The sequence below is a fragment of the Marmota marmota genome, unplaced genomic scaffold, assembly GCF_001458135.2.
Source record: "Marmota marmota marmota unplaced genomic scaffold, marMar, whole genome shotgun sequence".
NCBI lineage: Eukaryota > Metazoa > Chordata > Mammalia > Rodentia > Sciuridae > Marmota > Marmota marmota.
Genome location: NW_026000185.1, coordinates 5,237,483 through 5,265,172, shown reverse-complemented (window position 1 = coordinate 5,265,172; position 27,690 = coordinate 5,237,483). Strand labels below are relative to the sequence as shown.

Genomic DNA, 27,690 nt, shown 5'->3' with positions numbered 1-27,690 from the left:
GCGCAGGAGCGACTCACCGCTCCCGCCGGCCCACAGCGGCGCGAGCGCAGCAGCAGGAATGGCCGCCTCAACAGCTGCCTGACGCGCCCCGTTAGAGGAGGCAGGTAGGTTTGGAGATGGGCCCAGGGCCCGAAGCGTCGCGGCTCGGGGCCTCGCGAGGCACGTGACGCGCCTTGGTGACGTCAGAGGGCGGAGCGCTACACGGCGTGGGGACTGGACGTCGTGGGAGGACCGTCGGGCCTGTTTGGCTCTAGCCGCTCAGGAGGCGGGAGAGTCGCGGGACCTCGCAGTTGGCGCTCGCTGCTGCCCCGCCCGCGGCGGGAAAGAGTGCGCGCCGCCCTCACACCCCGGCGTGGTCGAGCACTGGTTCCGCGCACTCTTGTCCGGTTAGGCGCCGTGAAACACTGTGACAGAAGTCAACCCCAACCCCAGGGCCGCGAAGGAAAGCCCAGTGGGCGGCCCCCGCAGGATTATAGGTGGTCCTCTGGAGGGGAGCTCAGAAAAGGAGGTGATGGTGAGGAGGAGGCAGAAGTGAAAGGGCAGGGCCATTGCGGGGTGGGGACAGGCTGGAATGGGAAGGCAGGAAGCCACTGTGGTCCGCGGTGTGAGGATGTAGGAAGGTAAACTGCACCCGCACCCTGTTGGGCCTTTCCGTCGTCCCTAAAGCAAAGGGGGATAGAAAACACTGTGTCCCTGAATGCCTTTCTGTTCCCCAAAACCACCAACTTAAGGGAACAGTGAGAACAAGACTGGGCCACCGTGTCCAGATACACATTATCTTGAAGGACACTGGCTTTCCCTCATGCATACAGGGAACTAGGGCAAGTTAGTGTTATCATTAGAAAGCCACTTTCTTACATGTACACCAGGGCAGCTGCTCCTTGGGATGTAAGCAGACTAAACAAACTAATGCTAAAGATGTCACTGCTGGGCTGGTGTTATAGCTTAGTGGTAGAGCGCTTGCTTACCATGTATGAGGCACTGGGTCCAATTTTCAGCACCACATATAAATAAAAAGTAAATAAAGGTCCATTGACAATTAAAATAAATATTTTAAAATAACAATAAAAAATAATAAAGATGTCACTGATTCTGCAGCCTTTTATAAAACCCCTTTCTGAGTGGGTGGGTAGGACCCAGGGTACTATATAAAGGATATGTGTGACTTCTCTAGCCAATTGCCGTTGGACAAAACACTGAAGGAGAGGAAATACTATGAGGGACTGGCATGCTGTCAGCCTGGCCACTGAGCTCTTCTGGGGCAGTCATGGAGCTCTTATAAATTTTCCTTAATAAATCGTCTGTCTCCCATGTTGTGTCTGGGCACTTTCTTTGACCTTTCCAAAATCTATCCCACCACCCCGGCACTGCTGGGCTGTGGACAAAACATCCTTGTAGGCCATTGTAAGGAGTTTGGATTTTTTTTTTTTTTAAGAGAGAGAAGAGAGAGAGAATTTTTTAGTATTTATTTTTTAGTTTTCGGCGGACACAACATACCCCGGCCGCGAGCATGCCAGGCGAGTGCGCTACCCCTTGAGCCACATCCCCAACCCCAGGAGTTTGGATTTTATAAATGGAATCTAAAGCCCTTGAAGAGCTGTAAGCAGTAGAATTAGTCATGCTTCATTATTCACAGATTTCATATTTGCAAATTCCCCTGCACACCCCAAAATCAATACTTGTGGTGCTTTCTCATTTATTCTCAGCTGAAGTCAAGTAAGGGTACATACTCCAGAAAGGGGATGGAAATAGGATAGGCAGTGGATATTTAAGCTGGGGGTTTAAGGACAGGTAGAAGTTCCCCAGGTATAAGTTATGAATCAGACATACTTTCCTATGTTCATTTATGAATACATGACCAATATAACTGCACATAGTGTATAATCACAAGAATGGGAAGCTATACTCAAGGTATATATAATATGTCAAAATACATTGTACTGTCATGTACAACTAAAAAGAGCAAATAAATTTTTTTTTATAAAAAATAAGGGGGCTGGGGATATGGCTCAAGCGGTAGCACGCTGGCCTGGCATGCGTGTGGCCCGGATTTGATCCTCAACACCACATACAAAGAAAGATGTTGTGTCCGTCAAAAACTGAAAAATAAATATTAAAATCTCTCTCTCTCTTTAAAAAAATAAGGGTACACCGTCTAAAAATGTTCTTTTGGAGGTATATTTAATGCCATGTTTTTCTTATTTTTGTGCCTTTTGTTGGTGATTTTGCTGCTTAAATGCCCCCGAGTGTAGGGCTGAAATGCTATCTAGTATCCCTACGTACAAGAAGGTAGTTGTTTTAGTCAGCTTTGTGTTGCTGTGATCAAAACACCCAACTAAAACAGCTTAGAGAAGGAAAAGTAGATTTGGGTCATGTATCAGAAGTTTCAGTCCATGGCCAGCCAACTCCATTGCCCAACACATCATAGGGAAAGGGCATGTCAGAGGGAATCTGCTCCCCTCCTAGCAGCAAGGAAGCAGAAAGAAGAGCGAAAGAGCTTCGAGAAGATGTACCTTTCTAGGGCGGACCCCGAATGACGGTCCTCCTCCAGCCATGCCCCACCTGCCCACAGTTAACCACTGAGTCCATTCAAACGAGGATGGACTGATTATGTTACAGCTCTCAAAATCCACTTTCCCTGTAGACAGTCTTGCATTAACACAGGAGCTTTTGGGGGACACCTCACATCCCAGTCATAACAGTTGTGCTGTGCCTGAGAAAAATGTATGTTACATGAGCTTTGTTCAGCCTTGGCCTTGTGTTCAACTGCACTGATTCAACAATATATATTAAGTAAGGTGTCTTTAAACAAAGACACTCGTAATACAAAGTTACATGTTGATTGGTTGACAAAAATGTTGTGAATGGGGAACTCTCAGGAGCCTGACCATGTATTTGCTGTAGAAACAGTGATTCAGTATTCACTGATTTCAGTGCTTGTGGCAGCTTTAAAGAATGTAACTACCTCAGTAAGGCTCCATGTATGAGTTGAGTGACGTTTTAAAGGATCATTCTGACGACTGTAACTATGAGTGGCAATTAGGAAGCTGAGAGGCCAGCATGTATGTAGTTTTAAATTTTGCTACTAACCATGTTAGAAAGCATAAAAAAGAGAAGTGAAATTAATTTGAGCAGTACTGTTTAATGTAATCAAATATATGCAAAATACTGTTTCAATATTAAATCATTATATAAATATACCAATGATATATTTTGCTTTTCCCCCACACTGACTTTGAAACCCTTTGTGTGTTTTATATTTACAACATTTCTTAATGTAGGCCAGCCTCATTGAAGAGCTCAGTGGCAATATATGATGTGTACTACTGTGCTGGACAGCACAAACCTAGAATGTTCATTTATTTATTTGACTAAGCAAGGTCTTGTTTTTGGCCTGGAAATATACAAAATGGAATGAAGCCCAATTTCTTCCCAAAGTGCACACAGTCCAGCTAGGAAAACTGATATAGTAGCTTATGTTGAAGACATTGAAGTGCTTGAGAGCTTAGGGGAAGGAGTACCCAGACAAGGCTTTGTAGAGGAAGTGGACATTTAAGCTGGGAATTTAAGGACAGGTAGAAGTTCCCCAGGTGTAAGAAGTGGTGAAGGGCACTCAGGGCAGTGACAGCTGTTATGCAGAGTCATAGAGAAATGCAATGCAGTGTTCCTGGCAAAGGGCAAGCTGCTCTGTTTGGCTGGATGGGAGGGTGTGAAATGGAAGGGAAGAGGGTGAGGAAAGATGAGGGTCTTGTAGACTAGTCTATGGAATTTAGAATTGATCCAATTCAATAGGTAATGGGGAATGTTGACAATTTTGGGCAGAGTGATGTGGCAAGATTTGTGTTTTTGACAGGCCATTCAGGCAGTGTGGAGGGAGTAGAAATTTGAGGCAGAAAGACCTCTTGCGGGTGGGGTGGGAAGGACTTAAAACAGAGCCAGAGAAAAGATCCATGGAGACTAAGAAGAGGGTCAGAGGAAGGAAGGGAGCATGTAGACCAGCAGGTGGCAAGAGCATCCTATGTAGTAGAGGTCAAGTAGAATGGGACACGCCTAACTTACTGTACAGGATGCTATATTAAAATTTACTGACCCTTCAAAGTCCACTGAGTATTGGGGATTCAAAAACCAGTGAGAGTTGGCAAGTAGGGTCAAGGACGCACAGGCTGGAGCAGGTCCCACATTCCAGCTCTGGTGATCATGACTTGCTTACTGCTTGCTCTGGACACAGTTGCCTGTGGTGAGGTATCCAAGAAGGAGGAAGTCTGTCAGGGTGAGCCCAGGCCGTCTTAGAAATGCTGTGGCTGAGCAGCATGTACTGAGTGCTTCATAGTGGAGATGGCATCATTTGCCCTGACATCCCCAAACTTGGAGGCCTGAGAATGGCACATGGAAAGTGCACAGACAAAGGAAGTTCATGACTTCAGAAGGAGGAAGACATTCTTCTGCACCAAAATGGGTAATCTATGCTTCATTCACACTCTTTGTCCTTTCAGCACCCCTGGCCTGTGTTCTTGCTGCTCTCATTTTTATCGTGACTGTATATAAAGCTGTGCAGTCACTCCTTTGGGTGGAACACCGTGAACAGTGACATGAATGCAGCCCAGAGAGGTCTTCTTCCATTTGTGTCCTTTGGATTAGCTGCATTTGCTGCCAACTTGTCTGCCTTGGGATTAGGTTTAGGAATAACCATAACTGCTAGGATGTTGTTTTCTATCCAGATGAAAATAATTCTTAGAAACAAAACTTCTATTGAATCATCATTGAAGAGAAGGCTAAAGATTGAATTCAATATTACCAACTAGATGAAATTTTTGTTTTTCCTTATGATATGGGAAGTAAATGAAAGAACTTTAAATAGATATTTACATTGTTAAGGGTCCCTGAAAGAGATGGATTGGAGTGGCCAATAAGAGAATGCTGTCACCAGTACAACTTAACAATAGAGCAGTTGAAATGAAAAGTGAGAGTCAGAAGTGTTGGTTGTAAAGTCATAGAAGATTATACCGGTGCCTGCTGTCCTTCAACAAAATGAATCAAAGCCTTCTTCACAAGTCCTTGTGCTGAGAGACTACAAAAAGGGGGATTCATTTTAGCCACAAAAGAGTTCTGGTGCTGATTATATGGAGACAGAATTCTGGATGATTGTAGACGGTGTTTTAAGAATAAGAGGATGGAGGACTGGGGCTGGGGCTCAGCAGTAGAGCATTCTCTTAGCACATACAAGGCGCTGGGTTCCATCCTCAGCACCACATAAAACTAAAGAAATAAAATAAAGGTATTGTGTCCAATTACAACTAAATGTGTGTGTATGTGTGTGTGTGTGTATTTTTTTTTTTAAAGAATAAGGATGGTGTCAGAAAAGGTCCCTATGGGGCTGGGGTTGTGGCTCAGCGGTAGAGTGCTTGCCTAGCGTGTGTGAGGCCCTGAGTACGATCCTCAGCACCACATAAAAATAAATAAATAAAGGTATTAAAAAAAAAAAAAAGGAAAGAAAAGGCTCCCTATGATGCTGAAACAGATCCAGCCCCAGAGGATGAGAAGAAAAACAACAACCATTGTTTGAGTGAAATTATTCTTTTAAGTCTGCTTTATTACTTAAAAAAAATTGTACATATTACTAAAAGATTAAGCAACAAACCTACTCTGGTTAAGGTGTCCTTTTCCTCAAAGGTGTGCTGGTGCTGTGATTTAGGTATTTTATCACCATCTTGAAATGGAGAAGCCATTCTGCACGTGCATAGAAGTCCCTGATTTTGACCACCTCTTCCACTGAAAGGAGCAGCGTTTCGTCCAAGAGAGTCAACTGCATTTTCTCTATGGTTTTTTCCCTATGTGCTGCACACTCTGTACCTCATCTGCAGATATAGTTTTGCCAAGAGCATGTGATAATTTTCCCTCTCAGTTGATGTAGGGTATTAGGTGATATTCTAGATACTTTAGAACTTAATTTGTCAAATTCAATATAAGCTCAAATTTTATCACCTTTTTATTATTTATTTTTTTTGTAGTTGTAAATGGACAGCATGCCTTTATTTGTTTACTTTTACATGGTGCTGAGGATTGAGCCCAGTGCCTCACACGTGTGAGGCAAGCACTCTGCCAATGAGCTCCAGCCCCAGCCCCAGCCCTCACCTATCTTTTAATAATGTAGATTTTATCATTGCAGATCAGTGAATGGTCTATATAAAAAGAAGTAGAAGAACCAGAGAGAGCCCAAAATTTAGTCAGATGGAGCTGGTCCATGCCACTGGATGGCACTGTTCAAGATGTTTAATTTTTTTTTTTTTATGTGCTTGTGGGTGCTCTACTACTGAGCTATGTCTGCAGCCCTGCCCCTTTTTTGACACAGGGTCTTGCTAAGTTGTATTTCTTTTTTTTTTTCTTTTAGTTGTTAATAAATCTTTATTTACTTTATTTATAGGTGGTACTGAGAATCTAATCCATTGCCTCACACATGCCAGGCAAGTGTGCTACCACTGAGCCACAGCCACAGCCCCCACTAACTGTATTCCTAACTGTATGTTGAGCACAGACAACACCTGTTTCATAGGGCTACTCTGAGCAAGGAATGGCAAGGAAGTCACTTTCCATGATACCTGGCACATAGCTGGCACTCAGTACAAATGGTAGTTGTTATTTGTTATCCTGTGAGTAGTTTGGGCCCCAGGTCCTTCACCCCTAAAGCAGAATTGTGGCCTCCAACCTGACATTAACAGAACTTCAGGAGCACATGAGATGATTGAAGTGTGTATGCAGAAGTAAAGGCCAGTGTTCCTCCACAGGCTACATGGGCACCACACAGCCAAGCAGTTCTATTCCTGGGAACATGCCCGTGAGAGTCGAGAGCGTGCATCCACACAAAACCTGTGCACAGAGACCACAGCACAAATGATCATGATCATAGTGGCCAGAAGGTGGAAGCAGCCAGGCACAGGGCTGCATGCTTGTAATCCCAGCAGCTCAGGAAGTTAAGACATGAGGATCATGAGTTCAAAGCCAGCCTCAGCAACAGCGAGGCGATAAGCAACTTAGTGAGTCCCTATCTCTAAAAAAAATAAAAAATAGGACTGGGGATGTGGCTCAGTGGTTGTGTGCCCCTGAGTTCAAACCCTGGTACCCAACCCCAGCCCTGTTAAGAAAAAGGTGGAAGCAAATGACAGACTGTGTCCTTGACCAACTTTGGTCAGTCTCCTCTGAATCCTCTTCCAAACTAGATCTTGACCTTTAGATTTAGCAAGAATCCTGCTGAGTAAATCCCACCCCCCACCCCCCGACCCTCACCATCTGGCCAAACTCCTCACCCTCCCCTCCCCAGCTGATGTCTGAGCACCCTGGCCTGTCTCCAGAAGATTCCTGTGAGGTTAGGTTAGCTGAGAGTCACCTACCCTCTAAACAGTGTTCCCTCAGCCAAGTCCTCCAATAGCACCCTTTCCATTGCTTGGCTATAAATCGCCACTTTTCCTTGTTGTATTCAGAGTTCACCTATTTCCCTCTTTCCCTGTTGTAATAGTTCCTGAATAAAATCTGTTTTTACATTTTAACTATTGTGCAGCTCTGGTTTTCTTTGATGAATGGATAAACAAAATGTATTCCATCCATACAAGGGAATGTTGTTAAGCCATAAGAAGGAACAAAACACCAGTACAAGTACAACACTGTGAATGGACCTTGAGAACATCATGCTAGGTGCAAGTGAAGCCAGATTTACAGATAGGTAGTTAGTGTAGTTAGGTAAATCGGGTCTAATATTGAGTAAAATCAAGAATGGAGGCCATTATAGAAAATGGAGTCCAGGAAACCAGAGCAGCTCTTGGGGAAATTGAAATGTCCCCAAGGCCCAGAGCCCATCCCAAGGAAATGTTAATGAAGCAGCTCCCAGCAAACATGGAGATGCTAATCAAAAAGCCCTTCCTGCCCAGATTACTCCTTTGGCCCACCTGTCCCCTACCCTTTTGGCCTTCCCATCTTCATTCCATCGCTGCAAGATAACAGAAAAAAGGGCAAGAATGTGACAGGAATGCGGGAAAGCCGAAAGTAGACCTTAGCTATAAAAGAGGGAAGACTTCCCCCTTCCACAGATTCCACCTCTTGGGTCCCCTTCTTCCTCCAGGAGAAGTCTTCTCTGCTGTCCTTTAATAAAGCTTCTACTTTCCACTTGCCTTGGCTTGCTTCTCTGGTGTTATACTTCAACATTCGGGGAAGCAAGGACTCATCACCGGTAAACAGCGGTAACAGATTGGAGATCCCACCGAGATCTATTACCAAGGTAAGTGCCTCTCCATGCTCCCCACGTCTGTCTGAGGTGCATCTTTCTCTCTCTCTCTTTTTTTTTTTTTTTTAAGAAAGAGTGAGAGAGAGTGAGAAAGAGGGAGAGAGAGAGAGAATTTTAATATTTATTTTTTTAGTATTTGGCAGACACAACATCTTTGTCTGTATGTGGTGCTGAGGATCGAACCCGGGCCGCACGCATGCCAGGCGAGCGCGCTACCGCTTGAGCCACATCCCCAGCCCCTCTCTCTCTTTTTTTAAAAATATATTTTATATATATATGGACCTTTATTTTATTCATTTATATGTGGTGCTGAGGATTGAACCCAGTGCTTCACACATGCTAGGCAAATGCTCTACCATTGAGCCACAGCCTCAGCCCCTCTCTCTTTCTTTCTGGAGAGTGATGTGGGCACCCGATGGCTACTTAAACACAATTAGTGCAGCCGCCACTCTTCAAGACTCAGGTGAGGGCTGGGGATGTGGCTCAAGTGGTAGCGTGCTCGCCTGGCACGCGTGCGGCCCGGGTTCGATCCTCAGCACCACATACAAACAAAGATGTGTCCGCCGATAACTAACTAAATAAATAAATAAATATTTAAAAAAAAAAAAAAAGACTCAGGTGAGAGGTTTCCTGGCGTAGGCAGCTCTCAATCACCTGTTATAAACAGAGCAGGCATGGTGGTTTCTGCCAAAGCCGCTTCCCACTTTTCTGTCTGGGCCCAGAGAACAATTGTCCCTAATCCCGATCTGCCTTGGATGCGTGGAGGTGGAGGAAGGAGTTTGGAACAACTGCAGAATTCTTGTCTGGGCTACACACAGATGTATTCCTAGGGTTCCTTTCTCTTGAACCCGCTCCTGACAGCTCTAAGGGGTATCTAGGGTGATCGGGAGATGAATGGCACTGAGGGAAAGCCCCAATTACGTTTGCCTCCACATGGGCTACACAGTACTCCCAACCCCACATCCATTCCCTCCTGGATGCTCTCCTTCCTTCCCTGGTCAGAAACGCTAGCAATTCAGATTGTAGGACTGAGAAAGATATGAGATAAATGAGATAATTAGTAAAAGGTGCCCAGGTTCCCCTCATGCACATAGGTAACTTTCACTAGTCTGTTTTAAAATTTCCCATTTCTGCTCTGATGTTTAGAATGTGCTGTGTTCTCTTTAAGCTGCTAGAGGGAGGCATTTTTAGAATCAACTCTTCCTATAGTCTCTCCGATAGAAAGCACTATATGCCTTACAACCAGTAGATATCCCTTAACCTCAGGAGATTCCTTTAGTCTATAGAGCAAAAAGGCAACAAGAAGAGTGCGCAATTCTCTTTTGCTGTGGGTTTTTAGTGGCAGGGAGGAAAGCAGTAAGCCCCTTAAGTCTGAATCCTCCCAGGGTCTCTGGCACAGGGCAAACTGGGACCCTAGCACTTTGCCAAAGGGGCCCAGAAACACCCTTGGCAAAGCAAGGTGAGAGAGGGTTTTCTGGACCATAAGGAAGCTCAAGCTTAGGGAGACATCCCTAATGAGAACAGTTTTCTCCGGCGCATGTACTTGAGTCCTGTTTTTTTTTCTCTTCTCACTCAGATGGGAGCTTCTCTCTCCAATATGCTAGGTACACCACCTACATATTGAAAAATTGGGATAAGTTTGACCCACAGACACTCGAGAAAAAGCACCTCATTTTCTTCTGCTGCCAGGCTTGGCCTCAATACAAACTCCCTGATGGAGAATCCTGGCCACCAGAGGGAAGTATCAATTTTCGTACAATTTTACAGCTTGATAAAAATTTGCAAAAGAGAATGGAAATGGTGTGAGGTGCCATATGTCCAGGTTTCTTTGCCCTAAGGGAAAACCCCAAATTATGCCAACAATGTAAAGTAGACTTAGCTATGATATCTGCCATGAAGAGAGAAAATCTTAAAGAATCACCTACTGAGGAGAAAGAATCAGGAGGACCCACAAAATGTCCATCAGATGTTGGTGTACAACAGCGGCCCTCCTGTCCTCCATATCCTGGCCTCTCTGCATCTGCCCCAATAGACAGATCAAATATATTACCTCTCTAGGAGATGCCAGGAGGAGAATTTGGACTAATCATAGTACATACCCCCTTCTCCCTTCAAGACCTAAGGCAAATAAAAACAGACTTAGGGAGATTTTTGGAGGACCCAGATAAATATATTGAGGTATTTCAAATCTTATGCCAGGTGTTTGACCTCACCTGGAAAGATATTATGCTATTACTCAACCATATTTTGACTTTCAATGAGAAGGAAGCAGCCCTAAGAGCAGCTGAAGAATTTAGGGATGACGTACACCTTGCCCTTGCCCCAGCAGAACAGACTAGGAGCAAACCCAATTATCCATCCGGAGCACAGGCAGTTCCCAGAAATGATCCTGACTGGGACCCAAATGCTGAACAGGATGCTTGGAAAACTAGACATTTCCAAATGTTGGCCCTTGAGGCCATCAGGAGAATCAAGCAAAAAGCCCATGAACTATTCTAAAGTTTCAGAAAGTATTCAGGGACCCCAGGAAAGCCCTGCTATTTTCATGGAGAAACTCAGGGAGGCAATGAGAAAACACACCACCATGGATCCTGAATCCACAGAGGGCCAAATAGTTTTATTTTTTAGTTTTTTTTTTTTTTTAAGGCAGACATAATATCTTTATTTTTTATGTGGTGCTGAGAATCGAACCCAGTGCCTCATGCATACTAGCTGAACACGCTACCACTTGAGCCACATCCCCAGCCCTGGGGCCAACTACTTTTAAAGGACAAATTTATCACTCAGTCAGCCCCAGACATTAGGAGGAAGTTACAAAAATTGGCATATGGCCCTGATCAATCTTTAGATAACATCCTCTGACTTGCTACTTCCATTTTTTATAATAGAGACCAAGAGGAAAAGGAGAAAGAGTGCAGAGACAGAAAAAGGACTGAAGCGCTGGTGTTCGCTCTTAGAGGAGTAAGCTCCCAGAGTGAAAAAGGAGGAAGATGAAATGCTCCTCGATCCACAAAAGGAACTTGTTTCCATTGCAGAGAGGAAGGACATTTCAAATGGGATTGCCCAATAGCCAAGCAGCCACCCCAAAAGCCCTGCCCTAAATGTCAGGGCAATCACTGGAAGAGTGACTGTCCTCAGGGGCGTAGGTCCTTGAAGCCAGACTCCTTCACACAGGCCTGATGGGGCCCAGGCACAATTCTGGCTCCCGTAACTCCTATCACTGCAGGTGAGCCCCGGGTACGCTTCTCTGTAGGGAGGCCAATTTCCTCTTAGACACTGGCGCTAGTTATTCAGTGCTCACCTCTTACCCCGGACCTCTTTCCTCTAATACTGTAATGGTACAAGGAGGGTCTGGATGGCCTATTACCAGAAAGTTTACCCCCCACACACACTGAGTTGTGAGTGGGACTGGATGATGTTTTCTCATGCATTTCCAATGGTCCCAGAATGTCCTACCCCTTTATTAGGAAGAGACTTACTTTCAAAACTTCAGACATCTATTACAATGAATTTGGGACTGCGAGGATCATTATGTTTGCCTTTATTAGAATGCAATATAAACCCTGTAGTGTGGGCTACTGAAGGCAAAATTGGATGGGCAAAAAGTGCAGTTCCAACCTAAATAGTCTTAAAAGATCCTTCTGTCTTTCCACATCAGAGACAATATCCCCTACGCCCAGAGGCAAAAAAGGGCTTATTGAAGATCATTCAGAACCTCAAAAGACAGAAACTTTTAGTGCCCTGCCAAAGCCCATGTAACATATCCATTTTAGGAATTCAAAAACCAAATGAGGAATGGAGACTAGTTCAGGACCTGAGAATAATTAACAAAGCACTTGTTCCTCTCCACCCTATAGTTCCTAACCCACACACTCTGTTATCTGAGATTCCAGCAGCTGCTGCTTGGTTTACTGTTTTTTTAAAGGATGCCTTTTTCTGTATACCCTTAGACTCCCAATCACAATATCTGTTTGCCTTTGAGGAACCAGATAAGCAGATCTCAATTAACTTGGACAGTATTGTCCCAAGGATTCAGAGATAGCCCTCATTTGTTTGGCCAAACCCTAGCTAAGGATTTAACAGAGTTCAGAGATAAAACATCTCTGACTGTCCTACAATATGCAGATGACATACTTTTGTGTACCTCTACTCAAAAGGAATGTCAGGAAGCCACTAAAGAACTTTTAAACTTCTTAGCTGATAAGGGTTATAAAGTCTCAAAGAAAAAAGCTCAATTGTGCCAAAAACAAGTTCAATATTTAGGATTACAGCTGTCTCAAGGAACCCGCAAACTAGGGCCAGAAAGAATAACCCCTATAGGACAGTATCCTCTACCTCAAACCATAAGACAACTTAGAGGCTTCCTAGGGATAACTGGATACTGTAGGCATTGGATCCCTGGATATGGGGAATTAGCTAAGCCTCTTTATAGCCTCCTCAGAGAGATACTACGCCAAGGAACAACTTCCCTGATATGGGAACCAGAACACATTAAATTTTTTAAGGCATTGAAAGGGGCCTTATGCCAAGCCCCTGCCCTCAGTTTACCTACGGAACAAAAATTCAACCTATTTGTCACTGAGAGAGGAGGAATAGCCCTGGGAGTGGTCACACAAAAGAAGGGACCAGCTCAACAGCCAGTAAACCTCCCCAATCTTAAACATAGATAGGGACGATCTGTGTTTCATTGGCATGATCATATAGCTTCACTGTTTATCCCACAAATTGGTTTAGAAGATGTAATGTGGCATGTAGAGACTTTAAACAATTATACTCAAACTGCCCTCCATGATATTGAGGAAAGTATCTCTCTCCTTAACACTGAAATAACACTTATGAGGAAGGCCATCTTACAAAACTGGATGGCTTTAGATGGCCTCACTGCAGCTCAAGGTGGTACTTGTGCCATTATTAAATCTGAATGTTGTGTTTACATCCCTGACAATTCTGGCAATGTGACAAATATCCTTAAAATTTTACATGCTCAGATAGAAGCCATGTCCTCGCCAACCTTGTCATGGGAACAGTATCTTAGCTCCTGGTTTTCTGGTATTTCCTGGTGGAAAACATTGTCATTATACTCATTGGCATATTTCTATGCTGTGGCATTTATTGTTGCATTAATCTAGTTCCAGTCCTAATAACTTCTTGTTCCTCTTATAGACCACCCATCACTCAAATGGCCCTCCAGCCTGTTATTCTCAATCAGACTTCTATCATGGACCACTCAATAGACCCGATTTTTTAAAAAGGGGGACTCCAAAACTGTCTGCTCAACACTGCCCGCTTTCAGCTTGAAGAAGCCAGAACGGTCATCACCCCCTTTCCTTACAGTAGTAAGGAGTTCCCAAAATTAGAGGGGGGAATGAAGCCAGATTTACAGATAGGTAGTTAGTGTAGTTAGGTAAATCAGGTCTAATATCAAGTAAAATCAAGAATGGAGACCATTATAGAAAATGGAGTCCAGGAAACCAGAGCAGCTCTTGGGGAAATTGAAATGTCCCCAAGGCCCAGAGCCCATCCTAAGGAAATGTTAATGAAGCAGCTCCCAGCAAACATGGAGATGCTAATCAAAAAGCCCTTCCTTCCCAGATTACTCTTTCAGCCCACCTGTCCCCCACCCTTTGGGCCTTCTCATCTTCATTCCACCACTGCAAGATAACAGAACAAAGACAGGAATGCGGGAAAGTAGACCTTAGCTACTTCCCTTCCACGGATTCCACCTCTTGGGTCCCCTTCTTCCTCCAGGAGAAGTCTTTTCTGCTGTGCTTTAATAAAGCTTTTACTTTCCACTTTAAACTTGCCTTGGCATGCTTCTCTGGTGTTATACTTCAACATTCGGGGAAGCAGGGACTTGTCATCGGTAAACAGCAGTAACACAAGGAGCTGGTCAGAAAGGCCACGTGTCATTGGATTCCATTTGTATCATATGTCCAGAATAGAGACAAAAAGATCAGTGGCTACCTAGGGCCAGGAACTTCAGGGGAAATGGGGTAAGTCTAAGAGATGCAGGCTTTCTTTTTAGATTGGTAAAAACTTTTTAAATTGATCGTCATGGTGGTGCATATATCTGCACACCCTGAAAGCCATCTCATTCTACATTCTAAACAGGTGAACTGAAATGTGAATTATGTTGTAATATAGCTGTTAACAGAAAGAGGGGGATGAAGCCATACTAAAAACAATTCAGGAAGAATTCAGTCACAATGAAATAACAAAGGAAGGGCTAGCATATCCTTACAAAGATAGGGCCACGTATTTGTGTCACTTGCTCTGGAATCCTCCCTGTGCATACCTGAGATCAGGAGCCCATGACTGTCCCTGAGGGATCATTTCAGCCTCAAAATGTATCTGTTTGTCTCACCTTTTCCTGGAGAACATCGGAACACAGATTATTTTACGTCATCAGCCTTCTCCCCTGGCACCGGAGCCTCGCCCCTATCCTCAGGCATGTACTGCAAAGCCAACTGCCTTTTATTTTTAGTCCAGATTGTACTAAAACTGGGGCAGCATTATGCCAGGGCCCAGCACACCTTTAGTGACAGGTGCCTTGGCACTCAGTAGCCTGCCACCTGAAGCTCATCCTGGTGCCACTGGACAAACGCCCCTTGCCCTCAGCAGGGCTGGCCTCCCCTATCCCAGACACCTTTGCCTGTCTGCTCCTAGGTTGTGCAGAAGCCGCCCAGGAGTGGGGAAGTAAGGCCCTGTGTCTTCCTGACACTAGCGCCCTCTGCTGGCTGCAAGGCTCCCCTTGCCTTTCCTGGCCCAATAGTCCCAGGGGTGATAGGTACCCTCTTAATTTACTTCTTTAGTCTAAAGTTAAAATTAAGCCTGAGTGTTATGCTGGGACTCCACAAGGAAAAGTGCACACAAGTGTTAGGTTTGGTGAGTTTCACAAGCCCACTCACTGGTGCCCCCGCACCAAGTCAGACCCCCCACCCCCCACCCTTCAGTCTCCTCTGTGACCGCTTGTTTTAGTCAGCTTTTTCAACACTGTGACCAAAAGACCTGACAAGGACAACATAGAGGAGGAAAAGCTTATTCGAGCTCATGGTTTCAGAGGTGTCATTCTGTAGAAGGCCACCTTCGTTGTTCTGGGCCTGGGTGAGGCAGAGCATGGTGGTGGAAGGGTGACATGGCGACCAGGAAACAGAGATTCCCCTCACCCTAGATAAAACACAAACCCTGAGGGCAGCCCCAGCGGCCACTCCTCCAGCCTCAGTGTGCTGCCTCATACCCTGGCCTGGAGAGCAGCAAGGGTGGTGAGGAGCAGGCACACCTGGGGTCTGCCGTGGCTGGTCCCGCCTCTCTACAGAGGTAAACTTCATATAGGTTCTTTGTGGAATGAAAGGAGGCGTCTATGCAAAGTGCCTGGCTCCATACTTGCCAGAAAGTGCTCAAAATGGGCATAAGATTTTGTCTGAGGCGTTCAAGCTAATGATGCATCAGGTTGATGGGGGTGGGTGAGGAAGTCTCACACTCGGGCCAGTTCCTTTCATACCCAGTGCAGAACAGGGAAGGAGCCCACCAGAGTCGAGTCAGCAACCCCCCAGGGAAGCTGCCGTGTGGGGTCAACAGTAGAGTTGTAGCAGTTCCTGAGACTTGACAAGAACAGTGCTCCTGTCAGAAGTGTGTGTGGTTTGGTGAGTTTCCAGACTGACCATACCCCAGCAACTCTGCTTCATTTTCTCTTTCAAGCCTTGAGGTCACCTGAGGACAACCACTCTCCTGACTTCTCACACCAAAGATTAGCTTTCTCCATCTTTGTACTTTTGACAGCAATGGATTCATGCAGTGGGAACTCATTTGAATATAGCAGCTTCTGCCAATTTCATAGCTGGGAAAGTCATCCCTATTGTGGCATGCCATTGTGAATGTGCATTTTCATTGCTGTCTAATAATCCATTGTGTGAATGTGCCAGTTGTCTGTTTGCTGTTCCCAGGCATCTGGGTGGTCCTAGGTGAGGATTTAAGGCTGTTGTGAATAGTCTGTCACAAACACTCCAGCACATGGTATGTGAATATTTCTGTGGGTACCCATCTAGGGATGTGGTGGCTGGGTCATAAGGTATGTGTTTATTCCATTTTGTAGAGCCTGACAAAAAGTTTTCCAGAGCAGCTCTGCCATTTACACTCTACCAGAACATATGAGGGTTCTGCTTTTCATATACTTGCCAACCTTTGGCATTTCTGGATCTTCAAATGTAAATAAATGGTAAGGTTTCCTAACAGAAACATGAATGACCAAATTTATTTAATAACATTTCTATCATTAATATGACCCGTGAGAGTTGACAGCTCCTTTGGAGCTATCATCCAGTTAGTAAATATTTCCTGAGCACCTACTATGTGCTGGGCTGGGCTGTGTGTACTACTTTCTAGTACTAGAAAGTAGAGAAAGGTCTCTATCCTGAATGAGCCCCAGAAACACCCTCCCTTCAGACCTCAACCCAGGCGTCCCCTCCACAGAGGGGGCTCCCTGAGCATTTGCAGCATGGCCACTGTCTCATTGTCCACTTGGTTATCTTCACGGCACTTACCATCACCCGTGGGTCTTTATTTACATTTTCACCTATTTGCTGTATCTCTCCTTGGTGAGGGCAGGAATTCTGATTTTCCCTAGCCTTTAGAACAGTTTCTGGCGCTGGTCAACCCTCAGTACATGTTTATGCAATGAATGATGATTGAGAGAATGATTGGCAGGATGACAGCTGAGACTTTGAGTCCAAGTCCTAGCCCTGCTACTTCTTCACCATATGAACCTCAGTAAATTACTTAAATTTTTAAATTTCCTCATCTATAAAACAAGGGTGGAGTAGTAGAAGAAAGAACTGGCAAGTATGAAGTTAGATTGATAGGGATTTTGCAACCCAAAGAAGAGAGGGAAAATAGAATGAATTTAGATTAATGGATCCTGCTGCGCACAGTGGTGCATGCCTGGAATCCCAGCAGCCCAGGAGGCTGAGATGGGAAAAACACGAGTTCAAAGGTAGCCGCGGCAAAAATGAAGTGCTAAGCAACTCGGTGAGACCCTGTCTCTAAATAAAAATACAAAATAGGGCTGGGGATGTGGCTCAATGGTGAAGTGCCCCTGAATGCAATCCGCAATGAAAGAGAGAGAAAAGAGGAAGGAAGGAAGGAAGGAAGGAAGGAAGGAAGGAAGGAATGAAGGAAGGAAGGAAGGAAGGAAGGAAGGAAGGAAGGAAGGAAGGAAGGAAGGAAGGAAACTGAAAACTTCCCAAAATTATTTTTAAGAAAATCACCATAATGGGGCTGGGGTTGTGGCTCAGTGGTAGAGCTCTTGCCTAGCATGAGCTAATTAATAAATTAAAAAAAAATAAAGGTCCATCAATATATATATATATATATATATATATATATATATATATGCCAATTCTGCTGACAAGAAGTCTACTGAGAGGATATGGGGTAGCAGGGTCGTTGTTGGGAGGGCTGGAGCCCTCACATTTCCTTTCTGTTTTACACACTATGGTGACATTGGGCCCAGCTGGATATTCCAGCATCCTTCCAGTTTCTAGATCCTTGATTTCATCACATCTCAGTTACCTTCAGCCACAACCACCAGGAGCCCACCTGTGGGTGGACAAATTTACATTTATTGACCCAATGCATCAAGGAAGCACACCGTGAGAGTGTTCTGATCACCTCTGCCTACCTGTTCTGGAGGGAGGGAAACCCGCCCTCAATAGTACCAGACAGCCAGATACCCAACACTGACCCTGGACAGGTGTGACTGACATAGTTCATTAGTCCAGTGAAGGACACTGCAGGTCCCAGTCGGGATCCACTGGGGAGCAGAGGGAACCAGCAGGGCTTGTGGGAAGTGTGGCTTTGTAATGACGAAGAGGTTGGGTGCCCATAGTTCCCTCAGGAAGGTATGATTGGTTGGTTTGAATATTTCTGAGGCCTGGCAGGGAGGTGACACCCCCAAGGTAAGGACCAGGAGGGTGCCGCTGCTCTGGGTGCTGGAGGAGCTAGCCAGGCGGGAGCCTTCCCCACCAGGTGAGGCGTATCTGTCAAGAGCAGGAGAACTCAAGGGCCTGGTGTGACCCAAACATGTCACTTGAATTTTTTTTAATATTTATTTTTTAGTTGTAGTTGTACACAATACCTTTATTCGAACCTAGGGCCCCGCACGTGCTAGGCGAGTGCTTTGCCGCTAAGCCACAACCGCAGCCCTGAATTTTTTTTTTTTTAACAATTATAATTGGCTTCATTTTTAATTTTAAAATCAGGTAACACTTCATTCCATAAAACAGAATCAGTTTTCCTATGAGCCAAGCACTCATCAAAAATAATTTGATGAGTTAACATCAGATTATTTATTTTTCTTACACAAAAAAAAGACAAGGGAACTTCACTATTTCGCCAATTGAGAATGGCTGTTCTTCCTCCAATCCAGATTTTTCTTGGAGGACCAGATGTGCCAGCTTGGTTTGATTAACTCCATGTTGTTGTCCTCCCCCCGACCCCAAATACTGTCTCTGTTGAAAAACTGGCTTCACAAAGAAGGTGGCAGCAGGAAAATTTCAGAATCCAAAGCTTAAAAATAAGTCTTGGGCAGTTTGGGGTTATTTTCTATCTCTGTGGGGGATCATCCAGTGTCTGAGGCCTGGGGACAGAGGCAAAGTCCCCAGCCGCCCATCTAGAAGATGTCACTCTCAGTAGCGTCTGGTGTCCTGACCTGTGCTCGCCCAGGATGATGGTGGGTAAGGAGCAGCAGGTCACAGGGACCTCCTGACCCTCTGGGAGACTGAACTCTCCCTGGGCAGACCCCGGGACTAAGGGTCAGTGGCCAGGGGAGAATCAACGACTGTCCCCACCTGTGGTCCCTGAGGTCCTGGGGCAGGGATGCAGGAGGCAGCCAGTGTCACAAGACGTCCCTGTCCCCAGCCAGGCCGGGTGCCTGGCTAAGTGAGGAGAAAAACGGTGTCCCTCCTCAGGGCCTGGCCCCTGCGCCTGGTCTCACTTCTTCATGGGCACCTCCTGGAAGGGGAGGAAGTGACATCCAGGGGAAGGCCAGGAAGGGAGGCCACCATCACATTCAAGTTCAGGGTGCGACAGCTTAGTCTGCCCCCCAACAGGCCCCATACTCCGCTCCTCTTCATGGACCACATCCCTTTTGAGAGTCAAGCCCTACCCTTTATAGGCACAAGGACCCAGAAGTTCCAGAGACACGTCCATGTTTAGGCCCCTGGATCCGGAAGTTCCTCAGACATCCATTTTAGGTCCCTGGATCCGGAGGTTCCAAAGGTACACATCCATGTTTAGGCACCCGGATCCGGAAGTTCCTTGGGCACACATCCATGTTTAGGCCGAAGCATCCAGAAGTGCCTCAGGTGCACGTCCATGTTTAGGCTCTAGGACTGGAATTTCCTCAGGTGTCCATGTTTAGGCAGCCAGATCCGGAAGTTCCTCAGGCATCCATATTTAGGCCCACAGATCCAGAGGTTCCTCAGGTGCACATCCATGTTTAGGCCCCTGGATCCGGAAGTTCCTTGGTGCATGTCCATGTTTAAGCCCCCAGATCCAGAAATTCCTCAGGCATCCATGTTTAGGCTCTGGGATCCAGAAGTGCCTTAGGCGTCCATGTTTAGGCCCCCAGATCAAGAAATTCCTCAGGTGCACATCAATCTTTGGGCTCTCGGATCCGTAAGTTCCTCAGTCCTCCATGTTTAGGACGTAGCATCCTGAAGTTCCTCAGGCGCACGTCCATGTTTAGGCCCCTGGATCTGGAAGTTCCTCAGTTGCATGTCCAAGTTTAGGCTCTAGGATCCGGAAGTTCCTTTGGTGCATGTCCATGTTGAGACTCTAGGATCCAGAAGTTCCTCAGGCATCCATGTTTAGGCCCCTGGATCCAGAAGTTCCTCAGGCACACGTCCATGTTTAAGCCCTAGGATCAGGAAGTTCACTGGGTTCACGTTCATGTTTAAGCCCCCCGGGTCCGGAAGTTCCTTAGGCATCCATGTTAGGCTCTAGGATCCGGAAGTGCCTCAGGTGTCCATGTTTAGGCCCCAGGATCCGGAAGTTCCTCAGTCCTCCATGTTTAGGCCGTAGCATCTGGAAGTTCCTCAGGCACACGTACATGTTTAGGATCTGGAAGTTCCTTTGGTGCACGTCCATGTTGAGGCTCTAGGATCTGGAAGTTCCTCAGGCATCCATGTTTAGGCCCCTGGATCTGGAAGTTCCTCAGGTGCATGTCCATGTTTAGGCTCTAGGATCCGGAAGTTCCTCAGTCTTCCATGTTTAGGCCGTAGCATCCGCCAGCCCTGAATTTTTTAAAAAAATATTATTCTTAAGTTTTAGGTGGACACAATATCTTTATTTTACATTTATGTGGTGCTGAGGATTGAACCCAGGGCTTCGTGCATGCTAGGTGAGCACTCTACCACTGAGCCACAGCCCCTTGAATTTTTAGGTCCTATAACACAGTGGGGATCCTAGAGGTGTTAATAAGAGGGCATATGATGGTCAGTTTTAGGGGACAACTTGGCTGAATAAATTAAGGAATAGCTAGAAAAAGACATTATCTCTGAGGATGCTTCCAGAGATTAGTGAGTGAGCCTGAGCCGGGTAGGTGGGGGAGACCTGCCGTTGATGCGAGTGAGCACCATCCAACCTGCCAGGGCCCACAGAGAACAAAAATATAGGAAAAAGGCCAAGTATCCATTTGTGTAACTTAGACACTGATCACATTCTTCCCTTCCTGACCTTGGACACAAGCACATCCTGGAACCCAAAGGCAGGAGAGAGGACTTACTCCTGGGTGACACCCCCACCCCAGGCCTTTGGCCTTGTACTGAGAGTTATACCATTGCTTTCCCTGGTTCTGAGGCCTTTGGACCTAGCCTGAGCCATGCTCACCACATCCCAGGGTCTCTAGTGTGTATATGGCCTGCAGTAGGGCTTCTCAGCCTCCATAATGACAATTCCCCTGACACGTCCCTTCTCATGTGTCTGTGTGAGTGTATGATGTTGGTTCTGTCTCTGGAGAACACTGACTAATCTAGCTGTTAGGATCAGGTCCATGGTAGGTGGTTTGGGGAGTGTTTGAGGAAGTCAAACTCTGCTTTCCAGAGTTCCTTCAGGGAAGCCAGAAAGGTTGGTCGTCCTTAGCCAGTGGGAATCCTGAGCAGGTCATCTTGCATGCTGTGCACCAGGAATGTGAGGTTCGGGGGGGCATTGAATGGAGGAACTTCCCTGCAGGCTTCACTAGAAGATGGGGACAAGCAGACTGCTGTTGGGACCCAGAACTGACCCAGCAGAGCCTGACTATAACAGGACCCAACAAAGCCTCCTCACCCTGCAGCCACTGGCTCCTAGCCATGCCTTCAGACTCAGAGCAGGACTGAGATCCTGATTAGAACTGGGGTCTTACTGAGCCCCAGCTCATGTGGGGAGCAGAGCAGGGTTCAGCAAGGGCGATATCATCCAGGAAGACAGGGACATGCAGGACAGACCAAATGACGCCCACTCACCTCCCTGCTCTCCCCTTCCAGAAACTGGAGCAGCTAGGTGTGTGTTTGGCCCTGCCAAGAAACCAGCTTAGTTCTTCAGACTCTTTTCTCTATGTCCTCTTTTCTTAAAACCTAGGCCTTCCTGACTCCAAGAAATCTGTCTTCTGATTCTAGAGACTTCTGAGATGCATGCTCCCTGACTTCCCTGCATACCTCTTGGAAAGGGTCATCAGCCTTACACAAGCAGAGGGCGGGAATGAAGGGCTGCCTGTTCACTATTCAGGTAGTCATTAAATATTAATGGAGTTCCTATTTGGGCGTGGCTCACCCAGGAGCACCACCTGCTCCTGGCTCTCGGAAGCATGCCCACTTGACCATGTTCTCTGGTGTCCTAGCAACCAGAAAATCAGATCTGATCTCTGGCCAGGACAGAGGCCATTCTTCCCTGACCACTGTGACTCTCTGCCTTCCGAGCCTCTGAAGACCTGCTTGTGCAGCTCTTTGACCACAGGAAGACACCACTTGTCCCCAAGGATTCCAAGAAGCCTAGCTGCACCAACCCAGCCCGGCCAGATGAGCTTCTCACTCACATTCATGGAACTGACCAACATTGCCATACCACAGTGCGGGGTGGTGAATTTCAGGGCCCTGCACCTCCTGATCAAGGGCATTCTGGAGCACATTCAAATAGCTGAGCTCAAGAAGGAACTCTCGGGGGATGAGGACTTCCTCCAGACCTCGCAGGTCGTGGTTGTGCCTGGGGAAGGAGATTCCCAGCCTGTAATCAACCCTATGAAGCGACTCAGCAACGTCTTTGACGGTGTGGTGACCCGCCTCGACAGGATAGAGAATCAACTGGCTGGGTTGCAGGACCTGCCCTCCACTGCCCAGCTGCTGGAGGGCAGCCAGGGGACCAAACGGCCTGCCGAGGACCTGTGGCATCTCATCAAGCTCCGAAAGATGGTGGAGGGCAATGAAGAAGCCATGGCCAAGGTAAAAGCCCAGCTGTAGAAGCTCTCAGCCCCTGTGTGCTCCTCCCAAGCATGCCGCTCCCTGTTCCTTCGTGGTGGGTAGAGCCAGACCTTGGAGTCTGGCAGAATCAAAACTCCCAAGATTGCATCCTTGTCAAGTACTGAGGAAAGGAGCCGGACACAAACAGACACATGCTGGAGTGTTCCATTTATACAGAATATCCACAATAGGCCAGTTTCCAGGGCTGGTGGGGTGGGCGTGGCTGCTTTGTGGGTGGAGGGTCTCAGTAACTTCGTGAGGCAATTACCATGTGCCAGGTGGACTAAATGCTGTGCATCTGATAGGTCCTTTGAGTGTTGTAGTAACTTCAGGAGGCAGGCAGTCTAGTTTTCAGAAGACAGTGGCACCGAGTGGTTTTGTGACCTACTTGAGGTCAGAGTTACAAGATGGAGAAGCCGGGAGAAACCTGGGCAGTGTGGGTTTGTGAGCAGCAGGCAGCACAGCCTCTTGCCAGCCAGAAAGGGTGGGTTGGTCATGGTCAGTAATCGTCGATAATGGTTTCCTCCCAGGTTGTAGCAAGAATTCACACTGGATGAGAGTGCCCAGGAAGTGCTTAGCACGGAGTTCAACATATTTTAGGTGCCCAGTCCGTTTATTGAGATTTGACTTGAGCAGGAAAAGAGGTGCACTGAAGTCTCAGCAAGTCAGCCAGCCCAGGGCCCTGCAGGATATGAGGACCTGAGCTCTGGGTTTGTGGGAGGGAGGAAGAGTCCAGTCTGGCCAAGCCTGGGCCCTGTCAGGCAAGAGGGGCAGAGCGGTGCTGGGAGAAGCCGCAAGCCATGTGCTGAACGGAGGGAGCCAGCCCAGAGGCCCCGAGCTGCGTGATTCCAATTACATGAAATGGCCAGGGGGGGCACGTCTGCAGGCAGAAATGGGGTGAGCGCTGTTGGAAAGGAGAGAGGGAGTGGTTTGCTAATGGAGACAGGATTTTCTTTCAGGGGAACAAAATGTCTTGGAAGTAAGGAGCGGTGACAGTCATAACTTCTGTCTGTATCAAGTGCCCTGGGATCACACTCTTTAATATTGTTATGTGTTTTTTACCACATGAAAAGCAGGTTGGCAGAATTGATTTAAAAAACCCCATGACCTAACTAAATGCTGTCTATAAAAGATGAGCTCTCAATTTGGAGACACCAGAGGTTGAAGTTTTATGGAAGCAGATATCCCACACCAACAGGAATGGAGCAGAGCTGGTAAGGCTGAGCCACAGCAGAAACTTGGGCTTAGACACCAGTGCTAGCCAGGAGCAGTACACACGCATGGAGTCCCAGCACTCCGAAGGCCGATGCAGGAGGCTCATTTGAGCCAATGAGTTCAAGACGAGCCTGGGCAAAGTAGTGAGACTCGTCTCAAAAAAAGGAAAAATGCTTCTAGAGGCAAGTCTGCCGAGGGTGGCAGAGGGGCTCACAGGTAGGTAGACACAGCACGTGAGGTGCCAGGCCTGCAGAGCAGCCTGCCCCCAGTCTGCCTTGATGGATGAAGACTTCTAGAGCTCTTGAATGTCCTGAGCCCTGAACAGGGTCACCTGCTCAGCTCATGAAAGGGCTCGTGAACAGGTTTGGACTTGACCATGCAGCCCTTAGAGGCCTGTTTGTACAGATAAGGAATGTCCCTGCCGTTGGAAAGTCATTGCAATGGCTTACCACAGCGACCCATTGAAGGGGGTTGCCATGGTAGCTGGTTCTAGAGCAAGCTGCTTAGCTAAGTGTCTGTACCCATCAGCCAGCGAGGCTGGCAAACCAAACGCTGTGTTGATGCCATGGGCCACCTGGACTGCACCTTGGCAGCCCCTTGCTCTGGGCTGATTGTGCCAGTGTCTTCTGCTGCCCTTACTGGACACCCCCAAGAGGCACAGGCCAAAAATGGAGAATCAGAAGTCTGCTGGTCTCAGCACCCACCCCAAACAGAGCACATAGTGCTTGGGAAACAAGGGCGGACACCAGGAGGGGGGAAGGCGTCTTGGCAGCAAGCCGACTGGGATCCATAGGCATGGTCCAAGGACTGGCTCTGTTGGTCAACACACCACCAGATTCGAGGACTTGCGCCCCACTGCAAGTTGTTATTAAGGGTTAGATTGCAAGGCTTCTCAGCACTATTGACATTTGGGCTGAGTAATTCCTATGGCTTGTGTCCTGTGTATTGTAGAAGGTCAGGCAGCACCCCCGGCCTCTGCCCAGTGACACCAGCAGCACCCCGTGTTGTGACAAGCAAATGTCTGTCCTCCAGTCATTGCCAGATGCTACTGCCCCATTTGAGACTTCTGGATTAGAAAGCCTGGGCTTCCCAGCCTGGCAGAGTGGTGGTGTCTATAACCCAGTAACTCAGGAGCCTGAGGTAGGAGAACTGTGAGTTCAAGCTAGTCTGGGCTACTTAGTGAGACCCTGCCTCAAAGGAAAGAATAACAAGGGTTGGGTATATGACTCAGTGGTGGTGCACCCTGGGTTCAATCCAAAAAAAAAAAAAGCCCCCCCCCCCCAAAAAAAAAAAATCAAAAACAATACTGGAGGCTCACAGCTCAGCCTGGGTGTCCTCTGACCTCCAGCTGGTTGCTGGGGAAACCCAGCTTGCCCCTTGGTGGCTGTGCACTAGCTCCCCCTAGTGAGCCTTTCCAGAACTGCAGGTTCCCAGGTTCCTCCCTGACTGGGTTTCTACATGTGGTAGACAAGCAGCCTGAGCGGCCCCTGCCTGCCCGGTTGAGGCCTTGGTTTTCTCATCTGTAATGATAATCCCTGGTGGCCAGCCACAGGGGAAGATGAAGGATGCTGTGAGCTATTATTAAGACTGTTCTGTATAATGCTGCTTTCATAAAGTTGTGGGTCCAACATGTTGTTGCTTGTTTATTTCAGAACTCCTTGTTCTGTTTTCCAACAACCAGAGCACCTGCAGTGTGTCACACAGATTGAAATGCATTTATATTTCAATTGTTTTGGGGGTATTTTATATTGTTGCATAAATGTGTTGAAGACATGTTGGAGTTTTAGCAAATCAGGGTCTAATAATAATTGTTTTAGTCATCGCTGTAACCAAAATAACAACATGGAGGAGGAAATGTATATTTTGGTTCACAGTGTCAGAGGTCTTACTCCATGGATGGTCAGCTCCATTACTCTGGGCCCCAGGTGAGGCAGGACATCATAGCGGGAGAGCATGGCAGAGGGAAGCTGCTCCCTAATGGCAGCAAGGAAGAAGAGAGAGCGGAAGGAATCACAGGCCAGTGCACTCTTCCAGGGCAAGGGTCCAGTGACCACTGCCTCCAGCCATGCTCCACCTGCCTGCAGTTACCACCCAGTCAGTTCATTCAAACTAGGACGGACTGGTTAGATTACAGTTCTCATAATTCAGTCTCTTCACCTCTGACTATTCCTGCAGAGACACAAGAGCTTTAGGGTGGAAACCTCACACCCAAACCATAACAGTGATGAACACTTGAGCAATGGCAAAACCTTCCCAAGGTGCTGTGGAGGCGCTGGGCTGCAGCTCAGTGGTAGAACACTTACCTAGCATGTGTGAGGCCCTGGCTTCAATCCCCAGTAATGAAAAGAAAAGTTTCCCTGGGAGGTGACGTTAGCATTCCCATTTTCCACAGCTCTGGATGTGGTTGTCTGAGGTGGTGTTTGCTTTGGACCCCCTTATTGGGCCCTAGCCTGAGCCAGCATTCTTATTTTTTTTGGTGGGGGGGGGATACTGGAGATTGAACCAGGGGCACTTTACCACTAAGCTAAATCCCCAGCCCCCCTTTCCATATTTTTTATTGATGCATTATAGTTTACATAATAGTGGGATTTGTTGTTACATATTTGTACGTGCACACAACATAACAATATAATTTGACCAATATTATTCCCTAGTATTTTCCTTTTCCCTCCCATTTCCCTCTGTGTAGTCCCTTTTCTCTACTGATGTCCCTTTGATGTTCACAAGATTTCCCCCCACACCACCACCACCACCACCACCACCACCACTACCACCTTTCTTTTCCTTTTTCCTCTCTAGCTTCACTACCTTTGACCTTCTGAATTAGACTTATTTCATTTAATATGATGTTCTCTGGTTCCATCCATTTTCCTGCAAATGACAATTTTATTTTTCTTTATAGCTGAATAAAACTCCATTATGTATATATAACACATTTTTTAAATCTATTTATCTACTGACAGTTACCAAGTTGGGTTCCAAAGATTGACTATTGTTAATTGTGCTGCTATAAACTTGGGTATGCATGTATCACTGTAGAATGACTTTAATTCTTTAGGATAAAACTGAGGAATGGTATAGCTGAGTCCTATGGTAGTTCCATGCCTAGTCCTTTTTTTTTTTTTTTTTGCAGTGCTGGGGACTGAACCCAGGACTTGGAGCATATTAGGCAAGTGCCCTACCACTGAGCCATATCCCCGGCCCCCCTCCATGCCTAGTCTTTTGAGGAGCTTCCGTATTGATTTCCATAGTGGTTATACTAATTTACAGTCCCACCAACAGCATAAAAGTGTTCCTTTTTCTCCACATCCTTTCCAGCATTTATCATTATTTGTATTCTTGATGACTGCCATCTGACTGGTATGAGATGAAATCTCAGTAATTTTGATTTGCATTTTCCTAATTGCTAACAGTGTTGAACATTTTTTCATATTTTTGCTGTCCTTTGGTATCTTTTCTTTTGAGAAATGGCTGTTCATTTGCCCATTGGGTGTTTTTTTAAATTGTGAGTGGACTTCATTTTGTTGATTTATATGCAGTGCTGAGAATTGAACCCAGTGCCTCACACATGCTAGGCAAGTGCTCTACCACTGAGCCACAACCCCAGCCCCCCCACTGGGTTTTTGGTGTTAAAATTTTTGAGTTCTTTATATATTCTGGATATTATTCTTCTTTCGGAAGAGTTCTCTCTGCGTTTTTTTTTTTTTAACCTGG

At 46.6% G+C, this 27,690-nt stretch overlaps 2 protein-coding genes, 1 long non-coding RNA gene and 1 pseudogene across 3 annotated transcripts in view; 3 read left to right on the top strand and 1 right to left on the bottom strand.

The window, feature by feature from the left end:
• Cdip1 (cell death inducing p53 target 1) overlaps positions 1-174 on the bottom strand; it is a 20,364-nt gene extending 20,190 nt beyond the window's left edge. The window contains exon 1 of the mRNA XM_048789239.1: positions 18-174. The gene's annotated coding sequence lies outside the window, so the exon portion shown is untranslated. The remainder of the gene's footprint in view (positions 1-17) is intronic.
• Positions 175-2,084: 1,910 nt separating this feature from the next.
• Positions 2,085-6,373, top strand: LOC107147124 (annotated as a pseudogene).
• A 1,446-nt stretch (positions 6,374-7,819) lies between these two features.
• On the top strand, positions 7,820-13,517 carry LOC125612305. The gene is made up of 2 exons (XR_007342612.1): positions 7,820-8,266; positions 9,849-13,517. It is a non-coding gene; the product is annotated as an uncharacterized LOC125612305 (long non-coding RNA).
• An 8,632-nt stretch (positions 13,518-22,149) lies between these two features.
• The window catches only part of CUNH16orf96 (chromosome unknown C16orf96 homolog), a 36,558-nt gene continuing 31,017 nt past the window's right edge, over positions 22,150-27,690 (top strand). Inside the window, exon 1 of the mRNA XM_048789230.1 lies at positions 22,150-22,743. Within this exon, the coding sequence (XP_048645187.1) occupies positions 22,324-22,743 (420 nt within the window). The 5' untranslated portion in view covers positions 22,150-22,323. The remainder of the gene's footprint in view (positions 22,744-27,690) is intronic.